Here is a 25,769-nt window from a genome sequence, read left to right on the forward strand (position 1 = left end):
AATGCGAAGAGACTACTTAATTTTTTTTCAAAAATTAGACTTTAGAAAATTTCAGGTTTCTCACATTGATGAATAAATCAAAGGCAACTAGAGCTGTGCCTAATAGAGCTTAAAAGTGGTATGTGATTATTAAAATTACATCTACCTTTAAAGCTGGAAACTTATAAGATGGTCTTGTAAGGAGTATCTTCTGTCCTAAAAAATTTTATAATCCATGAAAACTGAAGAAGCTGAACACTGAACAACAGACTGACTACATAAAAAGAAATACTTTTCAATTTTTATATAGCACTCCATTTTTTTAGAGCAAGTATAAATGCAAATGTGATACACCAACAAATTTACACATTTTTATTTGACTGGGGAACTCTTAAGTGTTTCAATTTTTTTTATCTGGTATGGAGATAAAGAAATAATATTCTGTAAAAAAAATCCTTTCAAAGTTGTATCAGAGTGTATGTGATGAGGAGACTGTCTAGACTCCTAATAGGTAATATAATAACATTTGATTAGTTCTCTGAATCTTCTCAGTCACTGGCTGAGTAGTATAATCGTTATAAGAATTGAAACTGAATTAGTAATAAAGCTTGGAGCACCTCACATTTTTGAGATTCTGTGCATATAAATCTTACAAATTTAAGATGAGTTTCTATAGCTCATTTAATTATGTCTAAAATTTCCACAAGATTTTAAAGGTTTAAAATTAAATAGAGCATTTTTTAGGCAAGTATTTTGTTAGGCAGACATCTTCCTTGAGTATATTGTCAGTACATTAGATTTCTCCCCTTGTCCCAAATTCTCTGAAAAGAATATAAAGCGTATATTATATTATAGGAATACCATACATGTTTTAAAAGCTCTCTTTTTCATTTTTAGCTAACCACATTGACAACATTTTACCTAGCGTAAGTGTTTTCCATATAGACAGTATATAAGGTATTGCTTGCCTTTGTGTGAAGACTCACTACCTTGAGCATTTCCAACTCTCCACTTATTTAAATTGCAATAGAGGAATCAGCAAAGGGAAGGGAGGGTGTAGTAAGTAATCTACAAAATTCTAGAGAATGCAAGTGTTAGCAGTTTAACTGATTTTACAGCATCTCTATTGCACTTCAGATTTCTTTCACCGTTATTTGCCCTTCATGGATGAGGAACAGGAGAGGGTGGAGGGGTTGTAGTGTGTTCGCATGTGCCTCATCTTGTAGAATCCCAACATCCTCTAGACCCAGTAAGCAATGGTTAAGTCTATGCTCCCAGGAGAAAGACCATGCAGACAGACCAGATTTACATTCCAGCTTGATCACTCACTTGCCGGTCCATAACCTGAAGAATGTCCTTGACTTCATAGTATTCTAGCCTCTATATAAAGATAACATCAGCATCTACCTCATAGGCAATTACTGTGAGATTAAAATGGGATGATGCATGTAAAGCACTTAGCATAGCCACTGAAGCATGATAGGTGATCCATACATGTAGGCTAAGTATTTTGTTGCCTCAATGTGAAGTTGCATGTTAACTTGTAGAATTTTGCCTAGTAGAGATCATTTCTCTCAAGCAGGAAACATAGCCTTAAAGGTTACGGCTTGTGACCTTTGGGACATTAAACCATTTTGTACCTATTGCCAAGCTCAGACTGACCCTGTAAGTCTCTATTCCTTGAATTCTCTCTCATACTGGCCTCACCATCTTAATTGGCTCCCTTGCTAATTAATGAGTTGATTGAGATCTTTATATGTGTTCATTTTATACTTGTATGAGAGCCATGCTATTAACTTTTTTGAAAATTATACATTATTAACTATTGCTGCATTTTAACTATCTGGCTTTGGAGACTGATGACTCAATTCAGTCTGACTCATGTAGCCCTTCTTACAGGAAAGCCTGTTTGTTGCTGTTTCTTCGTTTGTTTGTTGTTAAAGCTTCTTTTTATGTGATATCAGAGGGACTAATTCCAATGGTACCAACTTCTACCCTATAGTGGAATGTAACTGCTGTTTATGTTGTAAACTTTGTCAAGTAAACTTTGTCGCTTAAAAAAGGGTGACATCTAGTGGCTAAACACATTATTTCAAATAAAGAGTACATATAACTTTTCCTGGTCCATTCGTCCTTTATCAAGTATTTTTTAAGTATATATATTTAAATCATTTTTTATTTTATATCATTTGACCCCATATTTATAGTGCAATGACTGTGTAGTCAAAGCCTTCGATAAAGAGGTAGGACAGGACGAAGGTGGAAGTTAGTGAGGGGCATTCTAGGTGCATGGTTAAACATAATGCATAAATGTTTATCAAGGCTGAGAAGAAGGGCATTATGGGAGCGGCTGGCCTACCTGCTGTAGTGAGTGGATCCCGGAACATGTAATCCTGAATTCTAAAAGTGTAATATTCATTATATAATTTCAAAGTATCTTTTATATGATGTTCCCATTAGCGACTGGTAAATTACATCTGTACCAAGAAATTTCACTTCCTTTTGTTTGAATAGGCATTTTGGCCATTGTTCAAAACTGATGGTGACCTAAGACTTTTTCCAAGAACCTTTGCCAATAAAAAGAATGAGTAGAGGCCAGAGGCAGTCCACTGCATTAAGCATTATAACTCAAGCTATTATTCTCAACTAGAATTTGACCTTTTCCTAGTTTATCATCACTTTTTCTCATTCCAGTGTCATATTCTAAACCTTGTCTGTAGCTAAGAATTATACAAAATTAGAAATGGTTTTGAGTAAATGTCATCTTGTGTCTTTTTCCTTCAGGGTTGACTTCAATTTAGTCTACACAGTTAAATTTTGCTCTGAAATATGAAGGGAAATATTTTAATTATAAGAATTTGACAATCAGAAATATATCACTTTAAAAAAAGTACTTCAATATCTTGAATTTTTCTTTTTAACTTTATAAGTGTTGACCTTTCTGATAGACTTTAGATCAATAGTTAACCTTTTGGTTTTAGGGAATTCAAACATATCTGAGGACCGTAAAAAGATTCTTCTGTTGAGAGCCCATAGACTGCAATTCAAGACACCACCACCCACCTCTTCTTTTTTTTTAGAGAGACTCTAGCATGAAAACAGGAGTGGATTATGTGAGCTATTAAGATTCCTTCTATGGCTTACTTTTTCACCCTGTCCAGTGAAATAACACATACAAGAAAACTGCTGTTCCTCACTTTCCATGCTGGTATAAAAAACCTCCAAATGGTCTCATATAGTAAATCTCTTGAAATGCTAGTTTCCCCTACAATTTTTTTTTTTTTTAAGTTTTCTGAGTGGCCAAGAATGGGGCCTACTGATAATTTTTTTTAAATGCCGGAATTTCAAATCATGCCAACACATTTCCATAAACAGCTAGAGGTATTTGATTGAAGACTTTAAGTAGAGATAACATTTTTAAGGCTTTATTGAGAAATTGACTCATCTCCTTTATTATAATAAGTCATTTGCAGGTTAAAAAGAATCAATAGAAGAGGCTGGCTGACATCAGTGCATGGTTAAGGCATATTTTAGAACTCAGAAATGTAGGTTATTATTATTATTAGGGAACTTAAAAAAAGAGGAACAATATAGGAAAACAACATTGTTTCCTATAAAACAATATAGGGAAGTCTAAGAAAGGATAATAATAAGCATCAAGAAAATTTAGAAAAAAAGACAAAAAATTATAAGCATGTACCATGCTTGCTTGACCCAACTGTATTAATGTTATATGGAGAGATCATCTAATGCACATTTGTTCTGGGGAGTGCTGACTTGATATATGTGATTCTACATACTTCTCCAGGCAATACTGGAGAATGCCATAGCCCAAAACTCATCTATAATTTAAACTTTGTTTTGGTTTCTGTGATTCTTTCTGACTTACTACTTATCACATCCTTGTCTACTACCTGCATAAGGTCTTGTTGTTAAATGCTGAGAGAAAAAGGAAGTGTAGGTGTGTGAATTCACAAGACTCCAAATGCTTTCAAATGGAACAGGCCAGTATCAATAGATTTCTCAGTGAGAGTTTCCACAGAATCCCTAGTTGATCTATGACCTAGACCTCCCAGGGCATCTGTTCTACCTATTTAGCATGTTTCTGGAGTTAGATGTTCAGTATGAATTAACATGGATGACTTCTCAGCCACAACTTCCCGCCCTATAAGACAGCCATATTAAATGTACTTGGCCATCCCCTTTGTCCTTAATGTGTACCTCCCACAGCCCTAATCTTCCAGTGTACCACTTTCTCTTGCTTCTGCTCCAATGTATGTGATTACTCTTCTATATTTTATAAGGTTTTCTCTTTCACTTTTTCATTGATTCTCTCAATGCCTCAACCCTTGGTCCTCTTGCCCAGGAGTTTCTCATCCACAGTCATTATGTCAACAACAGACATTTGTAGAAGACACCAATTTGCATTTCCAGCTTTACCACTTGCTTACTTTCTAGCCCTTACTTTCATCTGATTGCAAACTGCAAGAGTTCCTGATTACCAAAGCATTATTCCAGTCCCCAAAGATATATGACAATGTAGGAAAGCAAAAACTGTCATAGTAGGAAATTTTCACTAATGAACTACCCACTTATAAAATTAGCCTTTTCTAAACACCCTTTCCCAATTAGTATTAGCATTTATCTCTATGTTATTATAAAAAAGTTTGGACTCTTGCTGATTATAGAATGTTATAAGCATAACACAATAAAAACTTAATGCAAATGAATTGTAAAGTAAAATTTTTCAAGAGATTCAGGATTTCATGATGCAAGTGATACTGAAGAACTGCTGAATCACAAAATCATGGACAATGAGAATATGTCAGAGTCAGAACCATTAACAGATGAAGTAGACGAAATTAGACACGGTACTTCAAAAGCAAATGACTAGAATATCAGGGATTAAAAGGAAATGATGAATGCTTCAAAAATTTTGTGGAAATGATCATCTTTATGTTCATGCTAAACAAGTTAAATACAGGGCTTCCCTGGTGGCGCAGTGGTTGAGAATCTGCCTGCTAATGCAGGGGACATGGGTTCGAGCCCTGGTCTGGGAAGGTCCCACATGCCGCGGAGCAATTAAGCCCGTGAGCCACAACTACTGAGCCTGCGCGTCTGGAGCCTGTGCTCCGCAACAAGAGAGGCCGCGACAGTGAGAGGCCCGCCCACGCACCGCGATGAAGAGTGGCCCCTGCTCGCCGCAGCTGGAGAAAGACCTCGCACAGAAACGAAGACCCAACACAGCCAAAAATAAATAAATTTATAAAAAAAAAAAAAAAGTTAAATGTAATACAAAAAAGAAGGGCTTCCCTGGTGGCGCAGTGGTTGAGAATCTGCCTGCCAATGCAGGGGACACGGGTTCGAGCCCTGGTCTGGGAAGATCCCACATGCCGCGGAGCAACTAGGCCCGTGAGCCACAACTAGTGAGCCTGCGCGTCTGGAGCCTGTGCTCCGCAACAAGAGAGGCCGCGATAGTGAGAGGCCCACGCACCGCGATGAAGAGTGGTCCCCACTTGCCACAACTAGAGAGAGCCCTCGCACAGAAACGAAGACCCAACACAGCCAAAAATAAATAAATTAATTAATTTAATAAAAAAAAAAAAGATTGTAGTTTGCTCTCACATTTGTTAAAATACACACAAAAACCCCACAATTTATTATTCTTTTTAATAATTAGCATATTATAATTTTAATGTAAGTTTTGTCAAATTATAAATTAAATTTGTTTTACAATTTAAAATTTTATTTTTCAAGAGCATCTCAATCAAATCTTTTATTATGTTTTCCTCCATTATTTACTAAAAAAAGTATGGTTTACTGTTTTAAAATAGATGTATTTTAAATGGCCTTTTCCCAGTATTCCATTTGTAATCAAATAATGAGGACTTCCAGTATATCCATACATCTTTCCAATCTTAGGAATTAAACATGATGAACCTTCCATTTTATCCTACTCCAAAACGAGTGTCCTTTCTAAGGTGCTCACTGCTTTACCAAGTAAAGAGAAAGCTCCTGAGTCAATAGAGGAGGCACGAGCAAATATAACCAACATATATTTTTGTACAAGAAACTTTAATAGATAGAAATAAATATAGGATATTGCATATGATTTTTAAATCATACAATCTATTTGGAGAGATGCCATTTCAATAGCTGAATAAACAATTTAAATGACAAGTAACACAGGGATAGAATATGTGCCACAAGGCAATTTCTTAATAATTGCTGGGTGAATTTTCAGATATTGCCATAGGAACAGTGAAGGAATAGATAACTTTAACCCAGAGCTGCTTTGGAAAAGCTTGAAGAAGTTGGTGGTGAAACTTACAGATACAATTCCTCTGCAAAATGGAATGCTATGTTAACTAAGTGAGTAAATTTTCTCTCTGTTACTTTGAAAGCTGAAATTGTTGCCTATGAGGGAGATTTCACTTGATTAGTCTCATAAATTTAAGGAAGTATAAAGAAGAAAGAATTACTTAAATGACATTTCTTTAAGGGATACGTCAAGTGATCTTTTTCTTTTTATACTCTTTACTAGAATTTTTACGGAATCTGAGTTATTGACTTAACATTTAAAAATCTGCCGATTATCATAAAATTGCTCTTTATCTCTATTCTACAATATTTTAGAAATTATAAACAGTGGTAAAATCAAGTATGCTTCATACTCTTAGTTCCAGAGCCATGCTCACGAGTGGGTTATACCTATTGTAAATCCTAGTCCCCAAAGCCTCATTGTAAGGGATCCAAAAGAAGACAATTTGATTGAAGAAAACTCATTTATGGATTCATGGCATATAACCTATACCTGTCTTCATTCAGAAACCATTTTAGATCAATAACTCTAAAAGGATCCCTCATCTTCTTGGCTTGACACTTTTTTACTGTGCAAAATCATCTAGATAATTTTCGCGTGTGAATTTAAGCTGGGATCATAAAAATAACGTTTATGCACTGAGGCATGATCACAGTTAAAAATAATTTCAGTAAATAATCTGATTTTCTCAATTTAAGAGATAAAGGAATCCTGGCTCTTAAAAGAAAACCAAAATAGTAATCATCAGTATAAAAATATACATTAAAGCCATTGTTGCTTGCAAATCACTATTCTCAGATAATGATGACATAAAGATTAATTTGAGAAAACTGAAGTCCTTTGAAAACTCAAAATTTATTTTCTCTTTGAAAATTGCAGACTAGTGTCCCTGGAGATATATGAGGTCAGTGAACCTTTTAAACACAAAAAGTAAAACTTGTCAAAGAGCTTCAGCTCTTGTTTTAATTACTTCAAGTTTTGTCCCTAAAGTAACCTTCAGAATCTGCAAGGGTTTTTAATATAAACTATGAAGAGCTATTGCTAAACTCTTATTTGTTCTTGTTGAGAAAACACATGTATCCATCTGACTCTTTACAACTGTCAAAACAACCACGGTGCAATGATACATGTTGTGTGGGGCAGCCTGGGAAACTGCTCATCACACACAGACCCACTGGGTCCTGGTGCTTCCAAGACTGAGCTGTGCCAACTTCACAGGCCCCAGGAATACTTGGAATGCATTACTCAGAACGGAGGTCTGAATTCCTATGATCCATTTTCTCTTTGGTCACTTGTTTTTAACTCCATCCCAGAGGAGAGGGTTTGATTGAGTGGGAGTTATCCTTTTCTCTAGAATTGAGGTTTGTCTACATCATGGTAAGGTCTTGTAGAGATAGCTTGCCTTCGTTCTCTTATAAATCCTTGCTCCAATCAGATGTGGTCAGAGTCTCAGAAGATTTGGCACAGGCATGGAAACCTAGGCAGAAAATGCCCATTTGATTCTTTTTTTTTTTTTAAGGGGGCCTGTGATCCTTGTGAGAATTCATCTTAGTATGTCCAATGTGATTGTTTGAAAAATTGACTAAATTAATTCTAAATGTTTAAGTACAAGGACATTGTCCATTTGATTTTCCTTTACTTTCATAATCCACAATGCCCAAGAAAATATTTTTAAAATTTTGTTGTTGGATATATAGCTCTTTCTTTACTCTCAGCATAACAGACAAACCATCTTCTAGCATATGGAAGCATTTCTACTTTGCAAGGTATTCTGAAGTGGGTATGATTTGCAAAATACTGTCAAATTAAATATGCATTTCCATATGCTTCTACAAAGACCAAATATATCCATGAAAACCAGCTATATACAACTTCAAAAGTCCTTCATGAGTATTTTAATCAACATTGCAAATAGTTCTTTCTAAAGTCGTAAATTCAGACATCTTCTTGATGTGTTTTGTGCTTTTAGCATCAATACTACCACAGATTATAAACCAATATTTTATAGTAATAATACATTTCAATAAATCATATGCAGAAATTTTTTCTTAATGAAGCTTTCACACCAAGAAAATATTGATTTAGCTCTTATAAGGACAGCATATTATTCTGAATCTTCAGGAAACAACTTTCATTAATCAAAACTTACAATAACAGGAAGTACTTTCTTATAACTATGCTTATCATACTGCTAGCTCACTGAACATATTTTAACAAGCCTCCTTTTGAGTAAGATTTGAAGATGTAACTGAATATGTAACAGAACCAAGTAAAGCACTCTATCTTAACGATATTTACATTATGATTGGGCAAATGAGTGGAGAAAAAGGAATTGAACCCCCATACATCCACAACTCCTTTCCAAACAGCGTTAAATCAGCTGACTTAGAACAGAGCAGAGCAATTGTGAATAGATGAATTTTTTTAGAAAATAGGAACTGATAAAGATCTTCTTTACTAAGAGTGAGTTGGTAATATTTTACCTGTCTAACGTCATGGCCATATTGAGCCTTATAATAGTCATGCTTAGGGACTAGTTACTGACATCAAGGGATGAATGCACAATTCACGGGCTGAAACATCCTGTTTTGTCAAGATTTTTATTGTCACTAGCACCTTTGAATCTGCTTCTATCACTTAGCCATAAGTTTACTTTTCCTTCAAATATGCTGTTCACCAACTGCCTGGATTTAGGTTTTCCTTGCTCCTTCTCTCATTTTTAGCTGAGCTTTTGTTTTTGTTTTTTTGCCTTTTGTTATAGTTTATATCTGTTTTCTCTGATCCTTATTCCTATGCTGTAGCTCCACCTTTCCTATATGTGCCTGAACTACTGTTATTTTTGAATTTCAATATCAACTTGAACTTTAGCAATTGTGTTCCTGTTTCCCAAGCCTTTCTTCTCACTCTGCATGGTAGTTTAGCAATATTAATGCCTCATTGTGAGAGATGGCCTAAAAACTTACTGGGATACTTATGTACCCACGCAACCATGCCCATATCCTACCCAACTGATCTTACTTCCCTGAAGGCAGTGTTTTAGTATGCTCAAACTCCCCCTTGTTTGCATTTGGTCATCCTATTGGATTGCTTGCTTAGAAAAGACTGTCAGTAGAGGCTTGAAGAAAGACCTTGGCTGACTATAGACGAATAAAGCTTGGAGTAACCAAAAAGAAAGAGGAAAAAAGTATATAATTGTTCATGAAAAGAAGTTAATATTGTCACTGAACATTGTGGAAGAATTTTGACTTATAATCTTTTAAGGCACAGCTGCATAATGTCCTTGTACCACATTTACATTCATTAAAGAAATATTTATTGAGCATCTACTATATTCCAGGCATTTTTTTTTTTTTTTAAGTGTCTGGGATATATGGACAAATAAAGCAAAGATTCCTCCCCTTATAGAGCTTACATTCCAGTAAGGACAGACAGATTATACACATAATAAAGAGCAAATTGTATGATATGTTTGAAGTTAATAAGTCCTATAGACAATTGGAAAAACAGGACATTAAAAGGAGGTATAAGAATACTCTGTGGGGCTTCCCTGGTGGTGCAGTGGTTAAGAATCTGCCTGCCAATGCAGGGGACACAGGTTCAAGCCCTGGTCCGGGAAGATCCCACATGCTGCACAGCAACTAAGTCCATGAGCCACAACTACTGAGCCTGCGCTCTAGAGCCCGCAAGCCACAACTACTGAGCCCACGTGCCGCAACTACTGAAGCCCGCATGCCTACAGCCCATGCTCCACAACAGGAGAGGCCACCGCGATGAGAAGCCCACACACCGCAACAAAGAGTAGCCCCCGCTCAATGCAACTAGAGAAAGCCCACGCATGGACATGAAGACCCAACGCAGCCAAAAGAAAAAAAGAAAAAGAATACTCTGTGGAATCCTTGGCATTGCACAGTATTAAAAAGGCATTCAGGAAAGCTCACCATTGGGAAAATATCATGTGGATGAAGAGGTGAATGAGGTAGAGACTGGGCCAAATAATTATTTGGTGAAGAGGGTTCCAGGCAGTGGGAGTATTTTATCAAAAGCTCAAAGACAAGAGTGTGTTGAGAAAGTCAGCATGGCTGGAACAGAATGAATAAGCTGGAGATCAGTGAGACAAAGTGGTCCAGAAAATGCAGGCCCTTATAAGGCAATATAAAGACCTGGGACACATTGCCCATTTTGCTGAAAAGTGACATGACATAGCAAATTTAAAATGATCATTCTGGTGGCTTTCTTGGGAATAGGTTGTAGGAGGGTAAGGGTAGACTTTGGGAGACCTGCTGGGGAACCATTAAGGAATGAAGACAAGAGGTGACAACAATTCAAAGCAGGGGAGCAGCAAAGGAGGTGATGAGAAGTTGTAGGCTTCTAGATCTATTATAAAAGATAGGTGGCAGCACTCTGAAGGAGGTCAAAAACAGAAATGTGGACGTCAGTTAAGGGATGTTTGCAATCACACAGAAGTGAGCCACTCACTATCTAAAATACAGTAATGGCAAGTGGGATAAAGAAAGCAGGACAGAGTTTAAAGTTATTAGGAAATTAGAGGACATAGAGAAAAGTTTGGCTAAAGGGACAAGAATGAGGGGAGAATCAGACTGATGTCTGTCCAAATGATGCTAAATTACTCAAATGTCATAGTTATTTCAACTATCAACTAAAAAAATATTTCTTGAGCATCTACTACAGGCAAAGCAGTATGCAAACACTGGGGATACAGACAAGAATAAGCCTGTTTTCTTGGGATTTATCATTCAGTGTGACAGGGAAAAGAAAGAGAGACGTTGGAGAAACCTTTGCTGAGGAGGTGATATTTGAACTGACTGGAGAAATCCTCCTAACTCTTAGTCAGACTGAAAGGGAACAGGCAGTGGTGGGGTGTTCCAGGCAGGATCATTGAGGTCCTTGTGTTTCAAGTTAAGGAGTTTTGATTTTTATCTTAAAAACAAAGGGGTGCCATTGACGGCTCATATGGAACAAGACTGCAAATTCAAGCCTCATCACCTCTCCAGGTATTGGTTTGATTATGGGAAAAATAAATAGTTAGGCCTGGGCAGCTTTAAGATTCCCTTCCAGTTTTTATAACAAACTTTACTGTAACTTTCTCATCTTTTTCATTTTCTCAAGTATGAAAGAGTACCATGTTCACATTTCCTAAGTTCAGCTACCAAATTTTTTATTATGAAAATTAAGACTGTATAAAAGCTATTTGAATGATAAATTTCTCATTACATCCTCAATAAAACAACCTTTGTGGAACTTTTGATTCTGTGAAACCTGATTATTTGATGAGGATTTTAAGTAATATACTTTCACTTGAGGTTCGGTTATAGAGGACATTAGGATATGAGATGACAGACAAACTTATTCACAATTGCTATTACAGATTTTGTTTAAAAATAAACAATTATGCTGTACCCCAAATGTTCCATTTTTTTTGTAATGCTATAACAGTTTTGTTGATTCAACACATTTTCTGAAACCATGAAAGCAATAAGACAATTGTATTTAGTTCTAAGTTGTGCCCGAGAGAGAGAGAGAGAGAGAGAGAGAGAGAGAAATAAGAGAAGAGGGGTGGGGAGGGGAGGGAAGAAGAAAGGAAAAAGGAAGAGGGAAAAGAAGAGGAAAAGGAAAAGGAAAAACAAAAAAGAAACTTACTCCCAGTCAGGTTTATATTCCTAAGCACAGACTTAAATTATTAAATGTGTGGTGATAAATTGCCAAATTAAAGGACATCATGAAAGCAGTTTTTAATGCAAATGTACTTCCTTAGAAAAGATTGTGATCTTTTTCTTTATATGTGGGATTTTGCTCCAGTGAATAATTGCACTTCTAACATAAGCTAAGAAAACCAGGATAAGTTGTTTTGTTTAGTTTTGGTGAGGTATGGGGTGAGGAGAGGTAAGGGGTTTGCAGAATAAGTTAAATTAATTCAGTGCATGAAATATTTAGGGATTCATACTGGAGATTCTGCCATTAAAGGCTTGCTAAGGAGATCAAGGAGCATTTTGATATTTCATTTCATAACTCTTAGCATCCAAAATCATACTGATTGGATCCCTAGTGGCTTCCTCTTACTCAATCTGAATATCATGGCTCAAAGATGCCTTTATTTTAAGTGATGCTTTCCATTTGATAATACTTATTTGAAACTCCTTTTAGGAAATTTATGATGTTCAAAGAACAAAAAGCATATTAAAATCTTTACTTTTTATTATTTATTGGATCTCTTCCAACACCTTCTCTCAAAATTCTGTTAATATCCTCATTTTAAGTAAATTTACTCACTGCTTGATTTTTAATTTTTGATGGCAAAAGATTCAAATTTCTATCCAAGTATGATGAGATTGCATCTTAATTGTTATTGTTCATATTCAATTTGTAGATATGATTTATGAGCTTGTTGTGATAATAGCTACTTATAAGCTAATTTAATGGCTTTTAATTTTACTGCATTAGCTTTAGAATGTTTATTAGAATTCATGCCACGATTTCATTTATATTACATTTCTTTTGTATTTTGATTTTACCTTTCCTGCATTCCAAGTGGTGGAGTCTTAAAATGAATTTAATTTTCCCCTAGGTTCTTAGAAATGTATTTTGAGTTTGAATAAATATTCTTTGAAATAATTGTTTCTTTATTTGACTTTAAACAGCCCCCATTCCATCTGTCAATACTTCAAGGTGTAATATATGATCGATACACTTACTCAGATTCATTATATTAGATACCTAGGTCCATGCATTTTGAAGAAGAGAAACTGACTACAGTGATTATGAAAGGACAGAGTCAAAAAACCATTTTTTTTGAGGAAGGGAAAACATTGTATATAAAAAAAATGTGGCTGTCATCTAGCCTGGCATTTTGCCAGGTCAGAACCTTAAGCATAGTGTTTAAGTAATCTAAGGAATATTGGGGTTTTTTTAGACTCTTTGATGAATTAAAAAAAAAGACTGCCCAGGCGATTTTGCATGTGTTTGTGAATATACTTGGTCATGATGGTCTATATCTGTATTTGGGCTTCAAGGATTAATAACTGTATTATCTTCAACCAATTTTTTTTTTAAATTAATTTTTTTGGCCACCAACGTGAGGCATGTGGGATCTTAGTTCCCCGACCAGGGATGGAACACACGCCCCCAACAGTCGAAGTGGAGTCTTAACCGCTGGACCGCCAGAGAATTCCCCTGTCTTTGACTATTTATCCAAAGTCTTGGAACCTCAATTTTCTCATCTGTTTAATGAGGATGATAATAGTATCTTCATCACAGGATTCTTTTGAAGATTGATTGTTTAGAACAATGTCTGATTCATAATGAAATCTGTTAACATTTGTTTTTGTTGCTCTCAAAATTAATAAAACAACTACAAGAACCTAAATCAGGATGAACCCGCAAAATCAAATCAAATTCTTTTGAGTATTTTTACAAGATCTTTGCTTGATGTTTGAGGAGTCAGTCACCTGGTTTCACGTTGTTCACTTTCCAGCATTGGAAAATAATACGGGGAAAAGACTTTATCTTTCGAACATACTATTTTAATAAACAGAATTCTTTTCCCTTTTCTTATTTAAATTAACAATGATTTTCAAAATTTTAATCTGGTTATGGTAAAAGGTATATTAGTATGGGCTCTTATATTAAACATGTATCACTGATGTTATTTATCATGAAAATATTCAGGATAACCTGAAAAATGTCAGAAGTTAAAGAAGAGATTCTAAGATTCTTTTACTTTACAAGGAATTACGGGTAAAAATAAATTTTAATAAGATAAAAATGTCATTCTCTTGTTGTAACACCCCATTTAAATTATTAATTTTTATCAAGTGAAAGTATAGAGCAATTAATTTTAGAAAGTTGTAATTATTTCCAGAAGAAATAATATTTAGAACTTCATTAAGATTATAGATACCACAAATGATTAAAAGAATATGGTAATTATTAATATTTTATATCAGAATAAAGATATAGAGGAAGAAAAGCATCACATGAAAATCAGTGACAGTTTGGGACAATTAACCACTACTGGCTTCAGGACTTTGAAGCACATACAACATGGAATAGCTCTCCATCCTCTTTTTTCATAACTGTAAGAGTGTTTGTACTATGATTTGTTGAGTTGTTTTGATGAAAGTTTTCAAGTAATTGCTTTGGTAACAGAATTCAGTGATGTCACTGTCACATCTAGATATTAGACTTTACTGCCATATATATTATCCTCCTGCTCCGGAGCACTCTCACCCAATTTACTACTGATTGTTAGGGAATTATGGTATAAATAGCCTCTATGAAGAGCCGTGTTTTCTTTCTTCTGTTTCTCTTACTCTACTTTCCTTCTCTTAATGAGTTCAATATTCACGTTGATGAAACTGAAACTTCTTACCTTTTGAGTCTCTAATTTCATTTCTTTCAGGGTTTCAATCCACTCAATGTCTCACTCCTAACAGAATCTGTCAGCAATTCTGTCTTCCTTAGCTCTTGTTTAATATCAGACATCTAGGTTTGAGTCCATTTTCCCTCTCTCAATTCTTTCTACTTTGCTATGTCACCTGAATCCATTCTTCTTGAGGAAGAGACACAGGTCCCACCCACAATTCTTAATTGTGAGCCACATAAAGGCATGAACACCAGGCTTCAGAGATGGGGGGCTACCCACCCACCCTTTGTTGAATTAATATTTGTTTAATTAGTTTCTACCCTGAGTCACACCCACACCCAATAGACTTTAAGCTCTTCGTGGGCAGGAACCATTTCTTTTTATTTTTTTTATTTTTTTTATTTTTTAAAATTTTTAATTTTTTTTAAAGTTTTCTTTTTTTAAAATTAATTAATTAATTTATTTATCTTTGGCTGTGTTGGGTCTTCGTTTCTGTGCGAGGGCTCTCTCTAGTTGCGGCAAGCGGGGGCCACTCTTCATCGCGGTGCGCGGGCCTCCCACCATCGCGGCCTCTCTCGTTGCGGAGCACAGGCTCCAGACGCGCAGGCTCAGCAGTTGTGGCACACGGGCCCAGCTGCTCCGCGGCATGTGGGAACCTCCCAGACCAGGGCTCGAACCCGCGTCCCCTGCGTTAGCAGGCAGACTCCAAACCACTGCGCCACCAGGGAAGCCCCAGGAACCATTTCTAGTACAGCTCACTGTACTATTTCTATCTCTTGCTTCTATCAAGGTGTCTCATTAACTATTTTTGAAGAATTAATGAGTGAAATATAGGAAAACTCTAATAAGCCTGATAAAAGAAAGGTAATTTAATTAGTCACATAAATGATAGAAATAGAGTCCCTTATAACAAGCATCAACTCTAACTTCACACTAATTTCCATTAAACTATTTTACTTTACCTGAGTCTACTTTGAGCATCTGCCCTTCTACTCAGCTTGCAGGGACTGACCATCTCAGCTTCTATTTGCTTATTGGTTTGTTAAGGTACTTGCTTTGAACCCCCTCCTTCAGCTTCCTTCTGATGACACTGTATCAACCACAGCTTCTCTCTGTGGGTCAGTGTTCCTGCTCACTTACTGGGCAGGATATGGGCTTAACTAGCTACGTTCCTTTAGATGATCACTCAAACTCTGTAAGCCTTACTTTTCTCAAATATAAAATGATGGAAACAATACCTACTTCAGAGTGTTGTTGCAAAGATTAATAAGTAAGATGACATGAAACGATCTTGCCCATTTTCCAGCAAACATGTCTTTGTTTCTGCCCTTTTTTTTCCTTAGCAGTTCACTATGCAAAAGCTTTGCCCATCCATGCCTTTTGAATAGGATTTCCTGTTGGCATGAGAACAAGCAATTTGATTTGATAGATGACTCTGAAATGTTCTATAGGACTATATAATTTCCATCCAGAAGTGACACAGATGTGGTGGCTAAGGGTGATGGATGGCAAACAATTAGAATCTCCAATGCGGCTGGCCCAGAGGTTAGTCTCCCAGTATCTTTTGTACTAAGCCATTGGATAGCAAAATATAATCTCTTTAGTGAATAAATTCAAAAGAGGCATATTATCATCAAATAATGAGGCAACTCAGAAAAAATTACAATATCATATTTGTACTTTTTCAGATAAAAAGTTAAAGTACTTTTATGGATTCAGTAAATAAAGCATAAAAAATGATGCCTTGACCTCAGTTATAGACTCAGGTCCAAGTATTTTTTCCTCTAAAGAAGAAAACATTTTCCCTCCGTGTATTTACTTGTTCCTTTCATATTTGGGCTATGAACATGCCATCAGTACTTTTAAGCATGAACTATAATTTCCTCCTATGATACCACATTCATATCTAGGTCTTTGATGGTATCTTTGGATACCATGTATCTAAGTCTTTGATGTTTCTGTCAGATATGCCCAGCAATCATAACTCATACTCTTGAATTTTTAATAGCACTCCACAAACAGAAATGACAAATACTTAGTCTTTTAAATGAATACACAAAAATGAAAGAAAAGTCCTAAATAAGAAAAAAAGTATTGAAGTACTCTCCCAATTTTTACTTTAAACCCATTGAAAAAAAATGGAAAAAAAAATTCCCAGTTTTCCATTACCCTGTCTCATAGCCACTGTATTTGCCTCAGGTTTTTAAAAAAGAAAATGCCAAGAGGAAAATTTTGAATCTGTTTCCAAAGAAAGCATTACGTACAAAAGGGCTCATACATTATTTTTTTGATTTGTAACTACAGAAGAAATCATTCTCTTTAACAAACTGTAGTATTTTTCTTCTCTTTCAAAAGATAGAAATAACATAAAACAATAGTCAATGCCTCTGTATTAAATGACAGTGAATGAATCTAATTCATTCAGGCTAGAACTCCTTTCTTTATTCCTCTTTTTTTATGCAAACATAATCTTAGCCTCAATAGAAAAGGTGATACTGAGTTCCCCTCAGTACCCAGCACAGTTCTATGCCTGCTGAAAGAATGGGTTTTCAATAAATATACATCATGATAAATATAAGTACCTCAAATAAACAATTACATTGTACAGTGATTTGTTTTCCCACTCAATTTAACTCATCCATATAGCTCAGTTATGTGTTCAGATTAACTAAACATAGGTTCTGATTCTGGATATTTAATACAAAAACATATGAGAATTTTGATAAACATACTTTTCATTTTATAATTGATTTCAGTTGTCATCAGAAATTTAATAATTTTTTTAGTAAGTTACATATGTAAATGTCACCAGACCATAAACTTAGGGGGACAAATAATTTTATTTTCTTTATTTTTGTCTATCAACTCATTTGATTCAGGAAATTCAGTCTTACAACTTTGAGGTATACTTAGTGACTTTTCTCAGTAAATTCAGAATTTAAGCTCTGTCAGTTCAGAGTTCTTTTCTTGTCCTTCTCTCCTTAGGATGGCATCTAAGGTTGCACGATGGGTGACGTACAGAGTGCCCAGACATAGATAAAGGAGAGGCATCTTGTCTACAGCCATCTCCTGGAATCCATTAAAATGTACCTGGCACTCCCTTGGTCATCTGCTCCCATTACTGCTACATCCTCCAAGATGTCTGTGGAGCTACCATGACCCTATGCCCTTTATCTCAAGCTCCACTGGGGATGCTGACTTTCTCAGTCACTTCAATTTCCTTCTCTGGGGAAACAGGAATTTCAGGATACTCTCTTGGGTCTCTTGGGTTAGTATGATCCTAGATTATAAATGGAGGTGCTATCACAGGCCCTTCTGCTAACCATTTTTGTATGAAGATTATGGCACCAACCTGGCATGGAGGGATTCTTACAAACCCTTTGGATTGCCTCGTAGGGCTGAGGGAACATGGCTCAGGAATTTCGTATCATTAGATCCTCCCAAACATATCTGGAATTCCCACTGACCTCTCAACCATCCCAACTCCCATCTCCTAGAACTTAACTGGGCGTAGGGAGTGCAGCCAGCTCTGTATTAGGAATATGAATCCAGTCTTTCTATTTCCCTTTCTGAAGCTTCTCATTCCTCAGCACTCACAAATGTCATTTGATTCATGGGTTAGATTTATTATTCTCTTTTCTTTTTGCTGTTTACAGCATGAACTTTATGCTAGGCTATTATATGAGACACTTGATAATTAGAATTCCAAAATGTCTATCTACTGCAAGTCAAAAGCCTTGGCTTTTAAAGACTACTGACTCTGCTATAAGTTTCAATAGCTTGCTTTGGAACTCAAAGCTAAAAAGAGTATACATCTTTTGGTGCTCTCCACTTAACAAATGACCCTGAAGCAATAAAATTTATTGATTCACTGTGGAGAAGAAAGTTTTAGAAAATTATTTGCAAATAATGAGAAAATTTTTAATTAATACCTTCAAAGTTTTTTTTTTTACCACCTCAAACATTTTTTTCCAAACAATATTATGTCAGTAGTTGTCCCTGAAGCCATAGATTTTTCAAGTCAAGAGAAATTGGCAATTAATATGTGACTAAAAATATCATACATAGCAGGAGCAGAACCCAAACTGGATCATCAGTTTTCTAATAAGTTTTAGAGCTTTATTCTGGAAAAATCATTTGAAAACAATTCTAAAGTTGAATATTAAGTCTACACCTAGAAATTTAGTAAACTCAATAAAAACAGCAGAATTCATTTAAAGTCAAACAGTATAACACGCACAAAAATATAAAAGTTGAAAAGGGAGGTGGTGGGAAATTTGCCCTCATAGTCTTCATATGTGCTGGGCCTTTGAATATACTATTTGACTATCTGGAACACTTTTTCCTTCCTCCTTTGCTGAAATATACTCATTCTTCTGCTCAGCTTCCTTGTCAGAGCCTCCCCTGACCATCACCACACTAGTCAGTTGCCCTAACTCATGCTTCTCCTAACAATCTTTTACCATTCATCACACATCCACATTACAAACACTCTTCTACAAACACTAAGAGACAAGTCCCTGATCTCATGAGCTTACATTCTAGTTGGGGGAGAAAAATGAAGATAAGGAAGATAATTACCAAGTTCATAAAAGATACTACATGTTCTGTTGCATATCTTTATTTTTTGGTTTCTTATCTCTCGCAATCATTCCCTTTCAGGACCCAGAACTCATTCTCATTCACTTTTGATATAAGGACTATGTGATATTTTATAATATAAATTTAGCATAATTTATAAAATTAGCCTTTTATTGAAGGAAGTTTAGGTTATTTTCAATCTTGGACTATTATTAAAAGGGATGCAATGGCTATACTTATACATAATTCACTTCATACTTGTACAAGTTCTACTGGAGAATAAACTCCCAGAAGTGAATTTGCCAGGTCAAAGAATACATGTATTTGTAAATTTTATAGCTGTTACTCATTTGTTTTCTAGAGGGGTGCATCAATAATACATATTCCCACAATAATTCATGAGAGTTACTTATAAAACATGTTAATACTAACAGAGTCCTTAATAAAACTTTTGAATTTTTTCTAATCTAAGAGGAGAGCAAATGTATCTCAATGTAGCTTTCATTTGTATTTTTCTTATCATTAGTTAAGTGGAGAGCTCTTTTTAAAAAAAATTTTTTTTAAAGAGCCATTTGCCTTTTCTATATATGTTGGTCATTTTTCTTGGGTTGTTATTTTTGCTTTATTGCTCTCTAGATACTTTTATACTACAAAAATTAACCACTTGTGACGTAAGTTGCAAATATCACTTGATAGAACTTTCTCTTATGACTCATTGGTCTATGGAGATGATTCTATAACTTTCTCTTCAGCTTTATTAATATGATGAATGGTATATTAATTGATTTATTAACATAGTTCCACATTGTTTTCATTTTGAATTTTTATAATATAGTAATATTTTGTCAGAGCTGTTATGTCATAGCTGTTATTTTTTAGGGATTTTTAAATATTATTTATTTGTTTTTCCATATGGCATTAGAATCAGCTTGCAAGTACCAAATGAAAATAAAATGTTTGTATATTCTACTGGGGTTATATAAATTTATACATCAATTTGAGGAGAATTGACTTTTTCTTTAATAAATTTATTTATTTATTTATTTATGCCTGCGTTGGGTCTTCTTTGCTGCACACAAGGCTTTCTCTAGTTGGGGGGCGATGAGGGGCCACTCTTCATTGCGGTGCGTGAGTTTCTCATTGCAGTGGCTTCTCCTGTTGTGGAGGACGGGTTCTACGCACATGGGCTTCAGTAGTTGTGGCTCACAGGCTCAATAGTTGTGGTGCACAGGCTTAGTTGTTCCGCGGCACGTGGGATCTTACCGGACCAGGGCTCAAACCCGTGTCCCCTGCATTGGCAGGCAGATTCTTAACCACTGCGCCACCAGGGAAGTCCTGACTTTTTTCTTGATGTTGAAAATTATTCAAGTCTTTTTGCTCTTGTTGTTCAGATTCAGAAGTATTTAAACTTTTTTTATGTAGGTCTGGAATATTTCTTATTAATATATCAGCTTGTTGAAATTTTAAACTTCAGATATTTAGTTCTCATATTAATTTTGTACCAGATTACCACACTAAATTATCTTTTTGTTCATACCAGGTACAAAATTGTATAATTTGAAAGTAGTGATAATTTACTACCTCTTTTTTCAGTTATTATAGCTGTAAAATCTTAGTACTAATGAAAGTACCTTTGGTGTTTCTCCATTACGTCTAAGTTTGACTTGGATGTGAATAAAGAAAAAATTAAACATTTTGGCCATAATTACGTATAAATGCATGCAATATATTTTATCCTAAAATTGGAAACATAGTTTAAATATTGTTATCTCCATTTTATTCTTTTTGAATATACATTCTTTCAAATATGATTTTTATAATGGCTACATAATATTCCATCATAAAAAAGTTGTATATTTATTTTATTGTTTCTGTTACAAGATATTGGGGTTGCTGTGACACTGTAAATACTATTGTGTTCATTGTCCTAGCACACACATCTTAGTGTACTCCAAATGGTGTAATCCAAATAGTCCTTTGGATAAACTGGAACAAGTAAAAGTACTGGGACAGAAAACTATACATATATTTAATTTATATTTTCAAACTGTACTCCATAAAGGCTTTATTACTTATATATTCATTATTAAAGAGCTTATTTCCTTTTTACTAAATCCTTGATGAAAATAGACATAAATTTTAAATGACTTTGCCAATTTGATATGTGAAGCATGGTCTGAGCTTCATGTTTTTTCATATTTTTAATTATTACTGAGATTGAGTTTTCACCCCCCGCCCCCCCCCAGAATTCATGGGGCATATGCATTTCTCCTTTTATAAATGCCTTGACCATGCTTCGTGGCTGTGTAGTTTTGGGGGCACTGCCCTTTCTCTGATGAAAAAACTCTTGGTGAAAACTCTTTTAAATGTGGCAAACAGCTTCCTTCTCCCCATCATTGGTTTTTCTTTTGGTTTTTCATTTGTTTTTTCTTTGTAATACAGAAATTTAAATGTGTCTGAATATATACATATGTTCCTTTATATTTTCTTTGGTTTTCATAGTTAGAAATTTTTCTTTTAAAAATCATATAAATATATGAACATATTTTCTTCATCATTGCATTTTTTGGAATGTTACAATTATCACTTATTAAATTGTTGTATGATCTGAGGACTGTTTTTTATATTTTCTGCCATGTTCCATTTGTCTCCCTGATGCTTCTTTTCATAGTATTGTGCTCATTCATTTAACGAACTTCGTAATATGCTATATAATATACGGCATATTCACCTTTATACTCTTCTATTTCAAAATTTATTATTTTCACTCATATATTCTATATAAACTTAACAACATTTTGCCAAATCCAAAAACAACATACTTGGAATTTTTAATTTTGGCAGTATTAAAACTAGCAATTTATTTAGGAAGAATTGATTATCAGGAATATTGTATTTCTCTTTCTCAAATTTTATATTTTTCTTTAGATATTTTGTAATTTTTTTCATCTAATAAGCACACACACATACATATGATTTTTCGTATATATATTGTATTTTATATCTGGCTAATTAACATTCTTATTAAAATCTGAAAGTAAAAATTTCTTTAGAAAATTATTTAAAATTTTCCAAAAATTATATAGGTTATATTTTTGCCATTTCTCTTTAGAGAGCTTACTGCAAGAAAAATACATTATTGTATTAATCACTTTTTTTTGAGCTTTCACCTTTGTTTTAAAATCTAAAAAAAACATTTTTGTTCATTTTATTTAATTTTAAATAAGAACAAGGTCATTAAGTACAGGTCTCCAGATGATTTAACTTTGCAAAGGTAATACAACTAGTAACAAGAATAAATTGATTTTATACTCAATCTCAAGAAGGTTATAAATATTAATTGCCTTATGATATCATATAGTATTTATATGCTTAAGTATTTGATGACTCGTATCATACATGATTTTAAAACGCAGGCCCTAGAGTCCTATATTAATTGTGACTATTTTTATAGACCAAAATATCAAATGTTATTATTTATGTTTTAGCTTAGTGGGATGGTTTGGCCTATATTAATTGTGACTATTTTTATAGACCAAAATATCAAATGTTATTATTTATGTTTCAGGTTAGTGGGATGGTTTGGCCACGAATTAAGCACCAGATTTAAGATGGATAACAGTAAGTGTATTCAATTTTACTTCACAAGTCACTTTGTCTTAACTTTATTTCAATTTTCATCTGTCTTTGTATGATATATAATATACATGCCTCATGGAGAGTGCACTTTGAAAATGCCAATGAGAATTCTTAAAATAAGAAATGACATTTCTTCAGTGTAAGACTAAGTGTTCATAGATTTTAGCATGATTTTGAGTCTATCCTTTTGTAGGGAAATAAGAAGAAGTGAAATCTAAAGTACTCAGATCTCATCAATATGGAGTACCTAAAACATCAGGCAGGGAAAACAGGAAGGAATTGTTGGCTTGGAGTCAGACCCAGAGAGACTTAGGTATCAAACCCACTTTGCTGCTTAATAGTTTTGTGATGTTGCACATATTTATCATTTTGGATTTTTTGGTTTTTTTTCTCACATATCTAATGTGAATAATAATAACTATTTCAGGGTTTGGTTTGAGAGCAGGACACATTCTAAGCTATAAACCAAGTAGCATACTATTTAATAAATGTTCATTTTTATCCCTCTATTTTCCCTAATTTTCCTTCGTTTGTGGCTTTCACCACATACCAAATAGTAACCCCAATGGGTAGAAATGAAAGTACACCATGCGCAGGGAGTTCTCAAATTGCCCTATTTCTTTTTCCTGAGTGACTTATTCTTCCATCACATGGGATACAGAGAACTTCCTAAATGTTGTGAGAATTAAACTTAAACTTGATCCTTCAGACTGCTTCCAACCTTGAGATATGATTTTAAATATATTCACATCTGCACCAACCAAGATGCAAAGAATAAAGATGGGCTCTTCAGTCATATCAGGAAAGCTGTGTTTTATGTTGGCTGCTGAAATAATGAACTCTGTTATTATGCCAGTTATTTAAATTGTTTGTAGTGGGTTTTCTTATCTGTAAATGAGGGAGCTGGATTAGATCAGGGGTGGACAAAGGTTTTCTGTGAAGGGTCAGACTGGAGATATGCTAAGCTTTTGGGGCTATGCTGTTTCTGTGGCAAATACACAACTCTGCCATTGTGGTGCTAAAGCAGCCACAAAAATACATAAATGAATGAATGTGGCTACATTCCAATAAAACTTTATTTACAAAAACAAGTGGTGGGCCAGATTTGACCCACAGGATATAGTTTGACTAGCCTTAATTAGATGCATCTCTAAAGACCCAGAAAATTCTCTCACTCTTAGTATTAGTTTTTAACTTTATCTCTAACTAGCAGTTTTAACTCTTGGATTTAACTTGCAACTATTCAATCTAATTAATTATAATTAGGATAATGTCTGCTATTAATTTACCTTTTTAATATATCATACTTAGGCAGATCATTTTTTTTTAAAGCCTTTTTTTTTCTTCTTTCCTAAGAGAAGCTACTTGACCTAGTAATCCTAATGTTAAAAGTCACCTTCCTAAGTCATTTCATTTATATTTCTGCCTTTGGGTGACATTACAATTACAAGCCATTCGAACCTTGATATCTTCCCCTTGTTGACATGGTTTCATAATAGAAAGGCAAAGCATGGAGCAGAACAAGGAATGCTGGCTTGGGGATGAGAGGGCAGAGGATGGGGTCCTGAAAATCTTCTAGATGACATTATGTTTGTCTTGTGTCTAAGGGCTCTAATTTTTCGTAGGCTGCTATGAAGGTGGGGGCAGAGGAGATGGAAGTTGTAGGTGAAGGAGAAATATGCCGGTATTTTAGGTCCATGGCATTTCTCTTAAATATCTCAGAAATCTCAGGAAGAAAAGTTTTTAAGTCTTATATTTTTCCTCTCTACTTTACTGTCATAAAAAAATCGATAAAGGACACCTTTTTAGGCACATTCTATAAAAATGACACGATATTAATTTTTCAGAACTGCAGTTAATCCCTGGGGTCAATGGATTCCGAATTTCAAATCCTCCCATTCTATTGGTCTGTTCCTTACATGCTAGTTTAGAGGTAAGTGATCTATGCTTCAACCTTCCCACATCTTTACCTTTCTCTTTACCATAAACAACGGAGGAAGGGCAGGGTTCTCCATTAGGACAGTGACTGTGTGCTAATGTCACTTTTTATTTATATCTTCAGCCCCCAACCCAAGGCTTGGCACACTGCTGGCACTTAATAAATGTTCAATGAAACTTACCTAGGGTGACATATTTTTAGTTCCACTTAGAATTTGTGTGAACCTGAATAAGTTATTTAATCTTCTACTGGTCTCTCTATATACAAAACAAACATGCAATATTTAAGTCTTGATTAATTCACTCCTTCAAACACTTACTTATTAAGAAATTATTGTGTGCTGGATGATGTTGTGATTACTGGGGACTCTGTTTCTTCTAGTTCTGTGAGTCAATGAACTGACAAACTGCCATGTGACAAAACTATAGGAAGACTTTAGGGGGTTGGGGAGAGTATAAATAGTCAGAGTAAACCAAAGATGAGTAAGGTTGTCCCATGAAGTAGGGTGGATTTTCTTTTTCCCCATTGGTGTTTCTATAACATTATATCCATGTTTAATTTCTACTATTACTGGCTCAATATTTTTCTTTAAGTTCATTCATGCTTCTACTTAAAATTAGTCTCACCCTAAATAATAGGGTACTTACCTATATCTATTCATTTTTACTCACATATAATGCATATATATGTATATATATGTGTGTATATATATATATATATATATATATATATATACACACACACACACATATATATGTCTCCTAATTAATTATTTGGATATTGGATATTCATTAATTTCAGATTAAGACTAAATTTATCTAAGTAAGTATATATTGTTAATAATTATATCTATATAATAATAGTATTAATACATGTATTAAGGCAATGTATATTTTATATACATATATTTAAGTAAAATATATTTTAAG

At 34.6% G+C, this 25,769-nt stretch overlaps 1 protein-coding gene across 2 annotated transcripts in view; it reads left to right on the forward strand.

Annotated features, from left to right (window-relative positions):
* The window catches only part of KYNU (kynureninase), a 101,315-nt gene that overhangs the window by 67,902 nt on the left and 7,644 nt on the right, over positions 1-25,769 (forward strand). For both annotated transcript variants that reach the window (XM_036859023.1, XM_036859024.1), the window contains 2 exons: positions 22,831-22,883; positions 24,749-24,834. In XM_036859023.1, coding sequence (XP_036714918.1) covers positions 22,831-22,883; positions 24,749-24,834 — 139 coding nt within the window. The remainder of the gene's footprint in view (positions 1-22,830; positions 22,884-24,748; positions 24,835-25,769) is intronic.

This window comes from Balaenoptera musculus, chromosome 7 (assembly GCF_009873245.2).
Source record: "Balaenoptera musculus isolate JJ_BM4_2016_0621 chromosome 7, mBalMus1.pri.v3, whole genome shotgun sequence".
Taxonomy (NCBI): domain Eukaryota; kingdom Metazoa; phylum Chordata; class Mammalia; order Artiodactyla; family Balaenopteridae; genus Balaenoptera; species Balaenoptera musculus.